Here is a 17,226-nt window from a genome sequence, read left to right on the forward strand (position 1 = left end):
TTTATGACCATAAAACAAAAAATGAATTGAACCAGTTTGTCTGGAGATAATTTATATTCCCTGAAAACCCATACAAAAAAAGTGAAATTGAGCAGAAACCATGGCGAGTAAATGACCGGGCTATAGGGCAAACAAAGTGAAATGCACAGAGTCTAAACATATGTGTCCTAATCCAGAACACATTTAGGGCTTGTCTACTCTGGAAAGTTATGTTAGTATAAGTACAATTATCCCTGTATAATTATACCAGTATAACTGCCTGTGTGGACACTTTTTTCCATATTGGATATTTTCAGTTCACTTTAAACCCCTTCCCAAGCAACATAACCTAATTTAAAAAGTCCTCCTAAACTATAAGAAGTGTCCACAAGTGTGTGTGTCTGTGTGTTTATAGTGTTATAACTATAGCAGTTTAAATTCACAATGTAATTTATACAGGTAAAATTATCTATGTAGACAAGCCCTTACTCAAGGACTTGCACTAGTAGCCTTATTGATTTCAATCTGGCTACTCAGATACATAAATAACTCATATAGGAGTGTCTCCCCCCCCTTTTTTTTAACTTTAAAGCAAAGTTACAAAAAAAGTTAACATATTGTACATTACTTATTCAGGATCAGGTTAATATTCAAAGAACCTGGCTAAAGATTCTGGCTTGCTGGCTGGGGAGCCCTCCTCTGCTGAGTATGTTAGAACGGGTGACCAAATTTCTAAATAAGGCCCTTAATTTTAACGGGGCTCAGTGTAAATATCAGGAGTTATTCAAATAGTTCCCTTTGCAGGATCAGGCCCCAAAATTCATTCAATTTTAATAATCTCAGGTAGAGATTCTTCAACTCTCTCTTAGTGTGGATTACATCCTAACAGAGAGAAGGCCTCCGAGACATCTCCACTCCAGCGAGAAGGCCTCAGAGTTACACAGGATCTTGCAATTACATTAATTGCATACATGGAAAAGTAACATTAGGAAATGTATGTGTATTTTTAACGGTCTATCTGATTTAGCTGGAGACAGTGAGGAGGAGAGGTAGCAGAATATGGCCGCCACAGTTTGGTGCCTACTGATCTAAAATTGTACTAACAAAGGATTTTTAATATATTGTTTTATAGTATATTTAAGTATTATTGTTTTATAGTGCCCCTTTAATGGGCATTTCAGTAGCTCGCACCATAAGAAAGTAAAAGGATATAGTTGGCAATTAAAAATCAGTTACTGTCTGCGCACTGTTCAGGCCAACTTGCTGAAATTGATGGAAGTGTGGAGGGATGGGCAGTCATGACACTGGTTTAAAAATAATGAGATTTTAAATCGAATTATTGTTGTTAATTTTTCTTTCCCTTCAGATTTTCAAATCCATAGAGGGTCGTGTTTTCAAGCTTTTCTCTGCACCAGAGAGGGCTGGAAACTTGCTTTGTTTAAAACAGTGACCCCTGGAATTCTCATGAAGTAACAGTTTTGGGGGGGTTGTGTCCCCTTGGGCTTGGGGGGTCGGGCCCCTGTGTGTGTGTCATTACACTAGGTTTTGGGGGGCATGCCCCCGGGAGGCATCAAGACATGCAGTGTTGGGGGGTGATCCTTGGGGTCATGACACCTGGTGTTTGGGGGCATGTCGCTTGGGGGCTCGAGGGCCCCGCAGCGTCATTGGCCCCGGTTTTGGGGAGGGGGTCGCTAGGCCCAAGGCGGGTCATGGCGGACTACAACTCCCACAAAACCCTGGGCTAGCGGCAGGACCCACGTGACTCGGCCCGACGTCTGCACCAATCCACTGCCGCCGGCCCCCCCCCCCCCCCCGGCGCCCAATCAGGCGGAGGCTGGGGCGGGCCCTGCCGTTGCTAGGCTTAGACCAAGCCCGGAAGTAGTTGCTGGCCCGTGCAGGGCAACCCCCAGGCGTCCATGGAAGCGGAGGGTGGGGAGCCCAGGCCGGGGGCCGCCTCCCCCCTCTGGTGCTGCCCGTAGGGAGCGGGGGGTGGCCCCGGCTGGGGAGGTGCTGGGGCCCCGTGGAAGGTAAGGCCGCCCTGTCATGGGCGTCTGCTGTAGGGGGCGTGGGTGTGCAAGGGGGAATGGGGCGGCGGACGGGTGTGCAAGGGGGGCTAAGTGTGCAAGGGAGAGTGGGGGTGGGGGTGAGTGTGGGCGTTGCGTGTGCAAGTGGAGGGGGAAGGCTGGTGCAGGACTCGGTGTGCACTGGTGTGAGTGGGTGTGCACAAGCTGTGCCATGGGGGTGGGAGTTGGGAGAGCACTTGCTGAGAGCACGTGGGCGTGCCAGGGGAGTGTGCGTGTGGAAAGGATGCGAGGGAGCAGGTCTGTGCGCTGGGGGCGTGAAGTCTGTCCCTCATTCTGCTTTTGGCAAGGAGAGCATGAAAATCTCTTTCTTGGCCAGCACTCTGCCTTGTTGTTTTTTAATTTTCTCATAGGTGGGTGATTAAGCAAGGCACGGTTGTAGCCACTAATACCAAGTTGGGAACAGCATACTCACTTGATTAGTGTGGTAGCTCACGGCTTCACAATATACGTGTGTGTGGTGATATTTACAGTACACACAAGCACTTTGGTACATATACAAATTGGGATTCAATTAACTGGAATAAATCAGCACAGACTCGATCTTCTGCTGCTAAAGACTGTGTGTGAGCGAGATGACTATAAACACTAGTAAAGAAATAAGAATGGAAGCATCTTAACCTTAAATTGTCCATATTCAGATGTTTTAGGTCGCATATGTTCAGGAGAGAATGTGGAGTAGGATTTGTGATGTTGCTTTGATCCTGTGGTCCTGAAAATACTGCAGTCTGGGACCTAGTAGGATTAATTGCTGCTCATTTTACATAAGAGTTAAAAATACAGAGCCGCCTGAGGTCATTGGAAAGGGAAAAGGCAAGGAGAGCTCAATGATGGCAGCAGTGTGGTTCTGGCACTTAGAGCTGTCATTGTTAGCGTGTTGACAACATTGCCTGGTACACTGCCTGCCCTTGACAGTGATGACTGACCGGTACAAAGGCCCACAGGAAGTTGAAGACCCACTGAACATCACCGAGAAAAAATGGACGGGAGTTTTCCGGGGCACTAATGGTTCTTTTGTCTGGCCTTTATGTGGGGTAACCTATCAAGTAATCATCACAAATAAGTGACTGTTCATGTTTAATATTGGGGATAGTCTTCCAATAACTTTATAATTGGGACACGTTATCACTATCATGGAAAATCCAAAGGGACATAGTCTCCTTGCAGATCAAGTGCCACCTGGATCCATTTCTAGCTAGATCGTTATGGTGGTCTGGCTGGATATTCAGTTTATATCTGTCTTCGGCAATCTTACGACACAACTGAAGCTTTTGGTAACCATGGTAATTGCTGTCTGTGTAGCAGCATTCCTTGGTGCACATGCTTCATAATACATTGGTCTTCCATTCTAGTAGTGCGTCTGTACCAAGAAAACCACTGAAACTGAACCAATGCTGATGGAGGCAGTTGCTGCGTTCAATTTCTAATATCCTCATTTCTGATGTTGTCTTGCCACTTAATATAAAGCAGCTGATAGAGACAAAGAGAATTAAAAACCTCAGTTTGGTGTTCTTCAGCTTTCTTGAGCACCCACATCTCACTGCCATACAACAGCACAGGTATAACCAGGGTTCTGTGGATCTGTAGCTTTGTGGCAGGCTTGATGCCACGAGGTCCTCACAGAGGCTGCTGAAGGGCCTGCAACGTGGCTGCTCTACAAACGTCCACATCTTTTGAGAACTCTCCAGCACTGCCCTTGCTGCTCCCCAAGGATTTGACAGTTGCCACCTGCTTGATGTCCCATGTAGAAGGATTAATGCTAAATGGATTGTAATTTGGAGCTGGAGGCTGCTTGATGGTGATGGCCAGGCATTAACCAGACCAATGCGCACTGCTTCTTGCCCAACTAGATCAGCCATCAGCGATTCACCAGTCTGAGCCAACAAGGCAGTGTGATTGGCATGTTTGAAATCTTGAAACAGAAGGGTGTTCAGCTCACTGTCACCGACAGCTGGCTCCTCAAGCTTATCCATAAACTAATTGGTGCTGATATTGAATAACGGTAACGACAGAACACAGCCTAGCCGAACTCCTGTGTTCACAGCTTTCTGTTTCTTTATAGCGCTCTTCTGTCATTGACATTATCTTCCTAGGGATTCCAAGTCATCTCTTCAGAGCCTGCAAACTTGCTCAATGCGCTGAATCGAAGGCCTGATGGAGGTCCATAAAAAGTGCTGCACGCAGCTTATTAAATTCATCCATCTTCTCAAAAAGCAGTCTGAAGGTAAATATCTGGTTGACAGTGGAACGACCAGGTCTGAAGCCATGCTGAGTATCCCGGTCTTTGCCATGAAGTGCATTGTTGATTCAAGACATTAATATGGAAATGAAGACTCTCCCTGGGACTGGCAAAAGTGTAATACGTCTGAGTTGCTACCTATGGCCTTATCACCCTTTGGAACAGAGTAAAAATAATGCCGCCTTCCAATTGTTGGCAGTTATGTTAGTGCTCCAGAGGGTCTGGAAGAGTCTGTGCAGCCTTGGTACAACAATACTCTCGCCTGTCTTCAACAACATAGGGGTGATGTTACAAACTCCTGGTGCCTTCCCAGACTTCATCTTACAGACTGGAATCCCGATCTCTTTTTGGCTGGTAGATGGTCGCTCTCCCGGAACTTCTTGGCCCTCTTCAGGCAGTGGATAATTGAGGAACATCATGACGTGGTCTTGCAGACTCTGGCTGATGCTGCTTTCCTAGTTCTTTACTGTACAGGCTGGTACCACCCTCCACTGCAGACGCTGCACAGTTGCATAGAGACTGCAGAGATTCTGCCTGGTGGCAGCCTGTCCAAAACTGGCTGCCTGAATTGACCACTAGGATTCCTGATTTTCCTTACACAGTGACTGGATGCTGTTCCAAAGTTTAACCCATCCAGCCTCTGCTTTTGCTCATGATAGATGTACCTTTTTTCTTTAATTCCAGCTGCAGTGAGCATCTCCTCACCAATCAGTGCTTGATGTTTGAAGGGCTTTGGCCACAGCCCTGAGCTAACAGTCGTCCCTGCTGACTTGAAACAACTCCATTCCTTCCGTCTGTAATGTTTCAACAACCTTGAGCAGCCCAGAACGAAAAGTCATCTGATACCTCAATTCTAAGAACACCTTTTGGTTGAATTGGACTAATTTCAGCCTCATTAACTGGCTGTGGTAGAAGTGGGAGGTGCACTCTTGTCAGCAGAAGCTGATGGTCATGTCAAGTTTAGCATATTGTGAACTCATACATCCATGACCATAGACTACCAATGATTTTTAATGAGGACATGATCAATAACAATTATAGAGAAGCCATGTGGCCTATACCAGGGCTGCTTATGATTCTTTGTATGTCGGAGGAGTGAGTCAGCAATCACTACATCATTGGCAGCTGCAGATTTCAGCAATCGCTGCTCTGTCGATGCACCTGAGCCCTGGTCTGTCGAACCTGCTTCGCTTCCCGATCGTGACCCTCAGAGTGCCTCCGTGCCTACTGGCAAACTCCAGTCAGGCCTGGCAAAGGCACTACACCTAACACGCACTTGTCGTGGCATTTATCTATGAGGAATGTCATACAAGGTATCTAATGAAAATGAACAGTGCACTGGTCATTAACAGCTCTGTGTGTGTGTGTGTGAACGCTATAGGAGGAATTTTGGATACTTACCGATGATATGCTTTAAGTCTGTACTCAAACAAAGAGAAAAAGCAGGTTTTCTTCCAGACAGGAGAGGATGTAGTTATCTTCCTGTCTCTAATGTTAATTAATCAGAATTAGCTAAAAACAGTGGGGACTATATTCACATACTGAGGCAACAAAAAAAGCAAATTAACGGAAGGGACAAGGAATGTTGTCTGGGGTTACGCTTCACAGGATGCATTTCAAAGATGTCCTGGCGTATAAGAAGAGGGGGAAAAAAGACCCGAGGTTTATCGACATACTGAGGAAACCCTTTGTAGGGCTTAGGGGAATCATGAAAGTCTGGATCCTGGTATGTCTGAATTCCAGCAAGCACTACAGGAGAAGTTTTAGGTGAGAGACTGTTTTAGAAAAGATTAACTTCTTAGAGTTAAGTTCTAGACTTGCAGAAACATTTCTCTCTCTTTTTTTTTTTAACCAGATTTTTCTATTATCTTTGCTTCATATTATCGCTTGAATTTCTGTTCTTTAGTAATAAACGTATTCTTGGTTTTACTATATGTTCTCCTCAGTGTTGTTGTAATACTAAAGTGTGGATCCTCGGTTCACCTAGTGGGCTGGTGTGCGCACTGTCTCTTTGGGGACAGAGGATCTGGTAATTTCTGTGGGTGTCCAGTAACGGCTGGATGTGGAAGAGGCACATTCTTCCAGGGAGTTTCTGGGACTAGGGTTCATCAAGTGTTACCTGCAAGGCAAATTAAAAGCTGGCAGAGCTTTGGCAGAGATTGTTTGGCTGGCTAACATGCTGGGCTGACAGGAAGCTGTCAACCAGTTTAGTTCCAGCAAGTCTCTCTCTTGATGAGAGAGAGGGTAACGAGGTCACCCATAGTTCTGGGCTCCCCAGGAAAGCGTCAAAGCCCCACATGCATATCTGCTAATTAATATATAATGAGTGAAATTCATTTATATCTAGCTCTGGACATTGGTTGTGTTTTCACTACTAGGTGCAGTCAGTGTGTCCCCTTATGAATGGACATGGCAGGACCTGCTATACGCATTGGGGATCAGCTCATCCTAGAAGAAGATTATGATGAAACGTACATACCCAGTGAGCAAGGTAACTGGCATCTGCCTTCCTCAGAGCAGAAAGATAGGGCTCAGGAGCTGCTCTTCAATATTGCAGGAGGATGAGCGATGGTCAGTATGTTGGAGAGTTGAAAAGATAGCTCTTGTGTTAGTGGCACTCCATCCTGCTGTAGTTAGTGCATCAATAACAGCCAGTCTCACAAAGAAATTCTGATCTGCTAGCAAATTCAAGCAGAAGGGGTTGCAAGGCAGATTTAGAGGCTGACATTAGTCCAGTCAGTGCACTCACCGAAAAGAGGTGCTGCGTTGGCTCTTGGTTCCATTCCCTTGCAGCCTTTGGGACTGTCACAGAGGAAACCAGCCACCTGGGGCTGAGCAAGAGAGCCAGTCTCTTTTAGGAGAACGAGGGGCAAATGTTTGTCAAGAGGAGATGGTGTCATCTAGTGGCTAGAGTGGGACACTAGGATTCAGGGTTCTTGGGACCTGATTGTCCTCTTACTTACACTGGTTTTCACTGGACTAACTCCTTTTGACTTCCATGCAGTTAATTCTGACATACGACGGTGAGATGATAGAATAAGGCTCCTGGTTTTCATTCTCATGGATATACATCATATACAGGCAGTTTGTGCCTGCCTCTATCTCCTACCCTGCAGTGTTCAGCCTTGCCTTGCCCATTGTAAGATGCTCCCTGGCACATGGGATGTTTTCTGTAGTTCTGTGCAGCCTAATTCTAGTGTCTTCAATGAGGGGGTTTCCCAGCACCCCTGGGTTGTACCTAGCACAGGTTTGCACAGTAACGCACAGCCTTGCTTGTCTGCCACACTGTCTTCTACTGTCTTTTGTTTCCTCTGCTTTTGTTCTACTACAGAAATTCAGGAGTTTGCCAGGGAGATAGGGATTGACCCTGAGAATGAGCCAGAGCTGATGTGGCTGGCCAGAGAAGGCATTGTGGCTCCTTTACCTCCAGAGTGGAAACCATGGTGAGAACTCTAAATCAGCAGCTATTTCAGTAGATTGTCAACCTCTCCTTGCTAATCCCTCTCCGGGAGCTTGTCAAATAAGTAGGGGAATGTAGCCTAATGGTTGGAGCAGGGGACTGGGTGTCAGGGCTCCTGGGTTTTATTCCCAGCACTTCAACAGAACCAGTTTGTGATCCTGGGTAAGTCACTTCCCCTCCATGCCTGTACACGCACCTGTAAAATGGGGATAATACAATACCGTACTTCACTGGGGTGTAGTGATGCTTAAAAAATGGTAGAAATGCTGCCTTTGCCCTAGGGAGAGGGAAGAAGTAGTTTGGGAAATGTATGTGATGGAGGCAGGAATGTGCTGTGGGGCAGCTGCTCCCCCATCCTGTGTATTTGGGCTTTTCTGGGGCAGCATGCTCCGCTTCTGCTATGCACCAAAGGGAGCCTATGGCCAGCATTTGTAAAGCCCTATGAGCTCCTGAGACAAAAGGTTCTGTGGCCACACAAAGCAGCCGTGCTGCTACCTGTGTGTACTGATTCTCTTGCACAGAGCTGATGCCCTGACTCTCTCCTGTCTTCGTGTTCTGTTTCCCCACATCAGTCAAGATATCACTGGCGACATCTATTACTTTAACTTTTCTAATGGCCAGTCCACGTGGGACCACCCTTGTGATGAACATTACAGAGAACTTGTGATCCAGGAGCGGGAGAAGCTTTCGGCTCATGGCAGCATTAAAAAGAAAGACAAGAAGAAGAAAAAAGACAAGAAGGAGAAGAAAGACAAGAAGGAGAGAGAGCCAATGAAACATGCTGTGGTGAGTATACCTGAGGTGCTTGTTGGGGAGGGCCAGAAGAGCCAGCATGAGTATAAGTGACCAGCCACGAGTTGGTGATGGCTGCTTCTTATTGTGGTATTAGAGGTTAGGCAGAATGAATGACCTGCCTGGCTGGCTTCAGGCATGAAGTGGTTGTGGGAGCTGTGCAGAGGAGCAGACAGAGGCAGACGTGGCATCGCTTTTCAATTATTGTTCTTTAATTTAATTTTTAACAACTGGGCCAAATCCCTTAGTAACCCGAGGCCAGAGGAGAAATTGGCCTGTTCAGGGGAGCAGCTACTGCCACTTTCACCCTCAAGGTCACTGAACTCTCACTTTCCCCTCAGGTTTCAGAGTAACAGCCGTGTTAGTCTGTATTCGCAAAAAGAAAAGGAGGACTTGTGGCACCTTAGAGACTAACCACACGAAAGCTTATGCTCAGATAAATTGGTTAGTCTCTAAGGTGCCACAAGTACTCCTTTTCACTTTCCCCTCAGCAACTCAGCACTTGGTTTTCTGTGATGCTCCCAACGACTTTATGGCCTGAGGGGCTGTGAGGTGGAAGGAAGACAGGGCTCACTGGATGCTCCCTCCCTCCAGTCTTGCTCTTAGAAAAGGGAGCTGGGACTGTGGAGTTGCTGTGGTGCCAGAGGGGCCCCATGTTGGCATGAGCAGTTCAAAGCCCCCTTCCTAAATCAAGTCAAGGATACTGCAGGACCCAAAGGTGTCTCTTCTTCGTTTTGTTTGTGCTGAGGGCTGGCCAAGGTTTTCTAGCATATTGTTCTTCCCAGTTGACTGGGCCAAGGTATCAAGCTGCTCAGGTGACTTGGAGTTAGAGTGGGTCTGTGGCACACCCAGAATGTCTCTAGGATCCTCCTGTTTCCTAATGCTTTGCATACCCCCGTTTGATCACAGGCCCTTGCAGAACATGGGCTCCGAGCTCTGAACTCACGCCATTCCTCTTACTTCCTGCCTTTCAGGGATGGAGTAATTGCTGTGCTGAGATGGTGGCGGGGGGGGTTGTTGTAGAATTTTTGGAGCAGTATTTCTCACTGGAAGGAACAACCAATGTTGTTTATGCAGTAACTGTGCACCTGTTGCTATGGTATCTCGGCACAGCCTTAAAAGCAACAGGTTCATCTGTTTTGCTGTTGGTTGGCAACAAGAGTAGTCCTCCCAATGGCAAACGATTCCTCCCTTTTCAGATAGAGAGACCTTTCCCAGTTCAATCAGTAACTGAGTAAATGTCAGGCTGATAAGATGTGCCTTGAAGGCCAGACCTTGAAGGCCAACAAACTCTTGGGGTTAGAAGTCTTTTTCAGGCAGGGACCTTCCATGGAAAAGGCCCAAGCCTTCAATTTGAGGGACTTCTGATAGCACTTCTTATTTCAAATGCTGCAAGTATATCCTGTTCCATTTTGTGCTGTAGATGAGTGTATGTATCTCATGTTGTCTATTTTAGTTATCTGCTAATATTTATTTACTTAGGAAATGCAGCCAGAGCCAGGGATTCTTCCTTCAACATCCTTTTATCGAATGTCCTCTCCCATCCTGTCCTCTGAGTGTGCAAGTCCTGATCTAGATCAGGATAGCCAGATTAGGAATGAGGGCTTTCTTAAGAAAGGTAAAGGAAAGACTTCTGGGAGACCACCAGAGACAAGTGACTCAAACAGACAGTTTGCAGGGACTTCCCCAAATAAATTGCAGCCACTTCTCACAGCAAAGTCCAGCAGAACTCACCAGATCTTAGCTGATGTGGAGAAAATTTTAGGAAGGACGGCATCTTTTAGCAAATTGGATGTAGACAACCAGCAGGGCCAAGACAAGACCCCAAAAATTGGAGACAAGTCTTGTCTTGGTTTTTCTGACTCGGAGTTTGGAGGTTTGGATGTTGTTAGGACAAAGCCCATTTCCTACGTGTCAAAGAAATCGTGTTCACAAGACTTTGAAAATGGGAGAAGTGTCCTTGATTCCCCCAATGTCCTGGAGGACAAAGGTATGCTCTTTGTTGAGGAAAAGCTGTCTGACAACTGGAAGGAGGAGGAAATGACAGGAGAGTGTGTCTGTCAGCCTGATGACCGCTTATCAGTCAGAGAAAGATCAACAGGGCCTGGTGGTGATAAAGAAAGAGACCCAGGTTTATCACAAGCCAATGAAAATGAAGCTTTCTTGACCCCCAGTGCCCCTGACCATATTTTTTACAGCAGGAAACGTGAAATGATTCTCTTTGATGCCAGTCCCCCAGAAGACCTGAGTTTGATCGCGGAATTTGATGCTCGCTATCCCCAACGGGAGCTGAGGGCACACAGCAAAGCAGTCGAGAGCAGAAAGAAGAGAAAACTTCAGGATCAGGCATTGAGTCAAGCCACCAAACTTTGCAAGAGCAATGAGGCTGTCAGCAAGTGTGAGAGAGAGCGCTCAAAGCAGGCAGAGTTTGTTGAATCTGAAGGAGCAGGCCTACAAGTAGTCCAGAAAAAAGACCTATTAGACTGCCACCTGGCAGTCCCTGAAGTGACTGCAGAAACATTACCCTACACCATAGGGGTAGAAGTTTGTGCTCAAGCAGGAGCTGAAATTTCTGCGTCGGAGCCTGTTTCTCTTTGTGCTGGACAGCACGAAGAGAAGGAGAAGGCAAACGGTTTGGGGCCTGAACCGGATAGCAGTGTTACAAGCAGTTCAGCTGATCATTTTGTATCACAGATTTTGGGAGAGGTTGATAACTTCTCCTGGGATCTCCAGAGCTCTCATGAGTCTGACAGACAGACAGACCTGCTTGCTGCTGCTAAAGGTCCTCTACCCACTCATCCTTTCTCAGGAATTCTCCAAACTCAGCCACAAAGCTCAGCCAATGAAAAGTTGCAGAGTGACTGTAACTCTGAGAATGAGCAGTTCTATCAGCATGTGCAGGAAAACGATCAAGTGCCTAGTCAGGAACATAGTTGTGTCAGTTTTAACATGAAACTGAATAGGTCACGTGATGCCCCTGAGACGAACAATGAGGGCAGACAAGAAGAAACAGTAGAAGAACAGCAAAGGACAGAGCCAGTTCCTAGAGGGCTAGAGGCAGATTTGTTCACAGAGGGTTTACAGGTTACTCCTGGTTGGCTTTATCAGACCACCGAGTGCCAGGAAAGCAGCAGGCTCTGTCGGCAGGTGGAAGGAGAGTTGACCCAGAGCGGGAAAGCGACTGAGGATTGCAGCAAACTGGAGCTTTGTGAAGGAGCAGGCAATAATGAGGTAGGCAGCTTAGACTTAAAAATCCTTCTGTAACTGGTTTGCTGTTCCATTATAAATGAATCCGAGGAATTGAGTGGGCATTTTCTCTCTGCTAAGCGAAGTTTCAGGAGAAAGGGAAATTACCTTCCTGGTGGTAGTCACATGAGCTGATGTGGCAGGTATTTGAGGGGTTTATTAAAGCTTTGGGGTGCAGGATGAAAAATACCTTGCAGCTGACCTTCCTGGCATGGTAAGCACTACATAACTTACATCCTGGGTGAATTCTACCATAATATAATATAATATTTCTGTCTTGTGAACTATCAAACAGATCACATAGAGCAGTACATGGGTTGGGATTATTACATTTAATTACAAAGTAATTTCTAGGAACATCTCCCTTTTTTGTTTTTCACTTGCTTTGAGGCTCCACCTTAGATCAGGGCCCATTGTGCTAGCCACTGTCCAAATACATAGAGCCACTCCCTGTCCTGAAGAGTGAACTGTCTAAATAGATAAGGTAGACCAATGGTGGGAGAAAGAAAGTGTCTTCATTTTACAGACAGGAAACTGAGGCACGAAGCGATTAAGTGATTTGGCAGGGGTTATGTAGGGAGTATGAACAAGCCAGGAATTCAGTCCAGTGCCTTAACCACAGGGCCACCCTTTCTGGTGAACTCAGAAAAACAAAACTTGCATGAACTTGTTTTCTCAAGGAAGTTGGGCATTAGCACAGTGACACCCCGCCCCCTGGTGCAGGCCTTTTTACAGGCAGGTGCTGCACGAACTACTTTGAGCAAACCTCAGTTTTGGCCTGAACACCACTGCTATTGTCTTATGTTACATCTTGGCAAACTCAAACCAGGTAAATTCATGGGAGAGCAGCAAAGGTGGGCTTGGAATGGTGCCATCTCTGAAAGCAGTCTTCTCCCTCTTTCCCCTCCGCCTCCGCTCTTGGGAAACCAAAAGACTCCAAAGCACCCATTAAAAGTGATGCTTCCCTGCAAAGCTGACAGTGAACCCGGGGACATGGGGGTATGCAGCAGATGGCAAGCAATGCTCTCTGACTGTTTTGCTTTGAATATCATGGGACAAACTCTCCGCCCTTCATAACTTGATAAAACAATTCAATCCAAAGTATGCTTGTTTCTTTTCAGAGCTCCCAGCTATCCCATTATTAGGACATTTATCCTGGGCTACAATTGCCTCGTTAATTAAAAACAAAAATCCAGGTAGTATTTAATGTTGGATGACAAGCGCTCAAGCTGTTTTGCTCTGGCCTGCAGCTGCGTGTGCTTGAAGCTCACTCTTCCTCCTCAAGAGGCAGAGCAGTTGAGTGTCCCCCACTGCTATAAGATATACTAGTTTTGGGCCATGGTGCTTTCCTCCACCGCATACAGTGGGAGGTGCCTCGTCGGTGTGAAGAGTGTCCTGGGCTGGCTTGTTCTTTGTTTCATAAGTAATTGCCTCGGTTTAATAACGACTTGCCAAATCTTGTGTTCTGAAGAAATAAAATAAAAGGTCAGTGTGTGTATGTAATGTTAATGAATTGCTTTGGTCCCGTATTGCTGGTATCCTGCTGTGACTCCACTGAATTGCTAGCTTCGATTTCCAGTTACCAGCATGTGGTAGCACCCCCTTAGCTGATAATAACTATGACTATAAATATCAGATAAACTGTAGATTATCCTGGAAGTTTTAATTAGCTGGATGGAAGTGAGTTTTTCTTGCTGAAGGACAACTAACACCCCCAGCTTCACACACATAGTTAATAGCCATCGGTAGAAAATTACTAGTTAAGCCCAGAATGTGTAATTTACACTATAACCATTGATTTGGCAACGACTTGGTGGAGGAGAGATCAGTGTGCGTTTATCTTCCTTCCCGTTCTCCCGGTTTGCTAGTGAATTAACTGTGTTTTCAGTCTGTAATTTTGTATAAACACAGTGTACGGGAGACTGCTTTACCGATGCACAGGGGCTCTGTCGACGCACACGTGCTCTGTTGAAGAAATGCTACAGAGCTGTGCTGGCAAACCATAGGCGTATTTGAAGCATGCATTAGTTTCCAGTTTACCTCGGGCTGGGTATTGCAAGGTATGACTTACTGGATAAAAAATTCCACTGTGTAAAATAGAGCTTTGAGATGCTCTGTGATGGGAATTCAGGTCCTTGGTTGGGGGCCTGTTTGTGTCACTGCTATACGAGAGGGATTATTTCCGAGCTAGCCTATAGTTTCTCAGCCCACCTTTACAAGTGCAATTTAAACTTCGGCTCTTCTGATCAGGTCAATTGAGTTCGGCATTTTCTCCAGCTTGTCCTGTTTGATTTCAGCCCTTTATGGGACTCGCATTTGTTTAGAGATTATAGATTCCAAGGCCAGAGGGGACCACTGTGATCATCTGGTCTAACCACCTCCATAGCACAAGCCACAGGACTTCCCTAAATTAATTCCTGTTAGACCTAGCACAGACCTTTTAGAAAATCATCTAATTTTGCTTTGAAAATTCTCAATGACAGAGAATCCACCGCAGCATTTGGTAAGCTGTTCCAGTGGTAAATACCCTCACTGTTAAAACTATGTATCTGATTTCCAGTCTGAATTTGTCGAGCTTCAACTTCCAGCCCTTGGATCTTGTTCTACCTTTGCTGCTAGTCTGAAGAGTGCATTATCAAATATTTGTTCCTCATGTAGGTACTTACAGACTGTAATCACCCCTTAACCTTCCTTTTATTAAGCTTAATAGATTGAGCTCCTTGAGTTTCTCACTCTAAAATGTTTTCCAGTCCTTTAACAGTTTTCATGGCTCTTCTCTGACCCCTCTAACTGGGATGGAGGGAGGAATTATTCTCAAGGTTTTTGCTGTGCTGTAGATGGGAGTAGCTTCAGTAGAAATTATTAAGAGACCCTTGGTGAAGTTCTGCAGCAGAATTGCCTGCCACTGAACAATTGTACTTCTCAGCCAAAGTCATTGCTGCAGTCCCAGCTGCTTATTGCAGCTTCTGGACGGCAGGAGACTTCTTGCCATCCCAGTGAGACTGTCATGCCTTATTCTGCTTAGAGTAACAACAAGAAAATGATGAGAGAACCCCCCCAGCCTCTCATGGGTAATTGGAGGGGGAAGCTGCACAGTTAGTCCAGGTCCTACACAATCAGTTTGTTGGGCTATTATTACTTCATATGGGCATCCCTGCTCCCCCTCTTCCTGGCCAGCAGCTCGAAACTCAACAGTGAGGGCAAGGCTGGCATGGGAGGACCCAACTCAGAGAAGGGTTGTTTCAAGTAACAGCAAGAGTGTATTAATGCTTTTGGTTCGTTCTTATTTGAAAAGTCACAGATTGATATCTGGACAGTAATTCACCATAAACGTCACTTCTTTTTCTTTGCTGAGGAAACCGAATTTGTCAGCCGTGGTTTCTACTTCAGTTATTCAGTGCTGTGCAAAGCAGCAGAGGGGTACAAGATGGGAAATGCTGTCTGGCCTGATTTTATTAGAATAATGCAGAGATTCTGACCACCCTCCTAGGCATTCATATAATGTTTGTGAATGTGCATCTATAAAGTTTGTGTATGCCAACATGGTTATATTGTATTTTATCTACTCCCTGATGTTTTGGTGGTGTTTTTCTGAACTTTGTGAATCAGACAAACTCCTGGCTGTTGTGAACTAAATAACTCTGTGTTCATATGGGTCCTGGGCTATATGCACAAGTGAATCCACCTGTTATTTCTCACACACCTGAGTGTTGGGTCTCATTAGCAGCTTTTGAGCAGAGGTAGTTTAAATGGTAGCAGGCAGTGTTTAGATAGGAGTGACTCTTTATTTTTGTAGTTTTATACTTGCAGACTGGAAATGATGCTTGCTCTCTTTCTCTTGATCCATCTCAATTGTGGTCAGATACTTACCTTGTCCTTGCATGCCCTAGTCTCCAGGTTCCCTGCTAGCACCTGTCCAAGCTCCCCTGGGGAGTCTTGCTCCTTTACGTGGTGTCGTGGATGGTCCAGCCAGTGCCCTCCGTGGCTCACTAAGCACCGGTGTGGAGAACTCCGGGGTACCCAGTCTGCTGCTCAGAGAAGGAACTCTGGTAACTCTCTTCCTCTTCACTGGAAGTTCAGTTTGGGATGTGTTTATTGCAATGCGCCAGGTTTTCAGGAACCTCCACAGACACACTAGAATGGTGTTTCAAAGGCAGTATCCCTGTCCCTCGTACATGGTTTTTATCCTGTCTTTGAAGCCATGCTTAAAAATGTGAAATGTGTTTCCTCCGTCTGCATTTTCTCCCCCTGCCCCAATGTCTGTACAGAACCTAGTCCAGAGTGGCCCTGATCCTGGGCCTGATGCTCTCCAGCCCACTGCAGTCAGAATGACGCTGCCGGAGCATAAGAGTTGCTCCTCTCTTTCCCCGCCTTCTAGCTATGGAAGCTCTTATGTTGGTGCCCATCATTATAGTATTTGAGCCCCCATGTGTTAATTCTGCCAGGGAAGATGGAACACTCATTTGCTGTGATAATAGGATATCACAGGTGCCATCACACTAGTGGCTGAGCAGCTGTTCCCATCTGATGTTGAAATGAGCTGTTGGGCCTCAAGTCCAGTCATGAGGGGAAACGTTCACTTTGTAAAATGGCCGCTGGCCCCTCATTGGTCACCCCACAGAGAGGGGAAAGACTAAATGGGCTGCAGAGACTGAATTTCCTTTTGTTTTCCAGAGGAGGTCCCTCCAGCAGAAAGCTGAGACACTGGGCTTGTTTACAAGCCCAGTTACTGAGTGGTGGATCACGGTGTGAATCTACAGTGCGCCAGCTTGCTGTGCAGGACCATCCCCTGTGGATACTGCTGCAGCACACGGAAATCGTGGGGCATGACTTTCAGTGCACGGTAGCAATGTCCATCAGGGATGTTACTGAGTGGCAAGCTGGTAGGCTGTAGATGCACATGCTGGCTTGTCTTTCAATAACTTGCCACGTAGAGAAGCTCACACTAGTGGGGGTGGGAGTGAGAAACTTTTGTTGCCATCGGTTTCTGTACTTGTTTGGTGGGTATAGAGATTTTGCATCCTCAGAGCTATCAATCTTACACCTTCTACCAGCAACAAATCCAGCTTAAAAAAGAAAAGCGGGAGGGGGAAGTCTGTTGCAAATCCAACTTGATGAATTTGTATTTTCTTGAGTGGGGAGATTTTGCATGTGTTTTTCTTTACAGTGAAAGCACCTTTGCTATAATGGAAAGTTTTGTGTAAAGCAGACGTCACCATCTCAGTAGTCGAGATATGTTTGCAATGATTCTCTGCAAAATAACTGTTTCAGAAGTCAAGTTAGCCTGCATAGTCCTTGATATTCCGACTGTTATGCTGCTGTGTGCTACTTAGCTGGTGAGAGAGTCCCTCTGCTAGGGATGGAATTGGGCTGCCATGCTTTGATATGCCTGAGTGGATGCCTGCGTCCTTTCCTGTTTGGCTTGCTCT

The 17,226-nt window shown here is 46.1% G+C and overlaps 1 protein-coding gene across 18 annotated transcripts in view; it reads left to right on the plus strand.

Annotated features, from left to right (window-relative positions):
- Positions 1-1,843: 1,843 nt before the first annotated feature.
- Positions 1,844-17,226, plus strand: part of CEP164 (centrosomal protein 164) — a 74,703-nt gene continuing 59,320 nt past the window's right edge. For 8 of the 18 annotated variants that reach the window (XR_007353543.2, XM_048827443.2, XM_048827444.2 and 5 more), the window contains exons 1-6: positions 1,844-2,006; positions 6,678-6,790; positions 7,631-7,742; positions 8,332-8,545; positions 10,034-11,782; positions 15,688-15,846. Coding sequence is in view for 17 of the 18 variants with exons in the window: in XM_048827443.2 (XP_048683400.2) it covers positions 6,703-6,790; positions 7,631-7,742; positions 8,332-8,545; positions 10,034-11,782; positions 15,688-15,846 (2,322 nt within the window). In the remaining variant the exon portion in view is untranslated. Of the gene's footprint in view, positions 2,007-6,677; positions 6,791-7,630; positions 7,743-8,331; positions 8,546-10,033; positions 11,783-15,687; positions 15,847-17,226 lie in introns of those variants that run through there. The other 10 variants (XM_048827453.2, XM_048827454.2, XM_048827460.2 and 7 more) reach the window with 7 other exon arrangements.

This window comes from Caretta caretta, chromosome 22 (assembly GCF_965140235.1).
Source record: "Caretta caretta isolate rCarCar2 chromosome 22, rCarCar1.hap1, whole genome shotgun sequence".
In the NCBI taxonomy this organism is placed as follows: Eukaryota; Metazoa; Chordata; order Testudines; family Cheloniidae; genus Caretta; species Caretta caretta.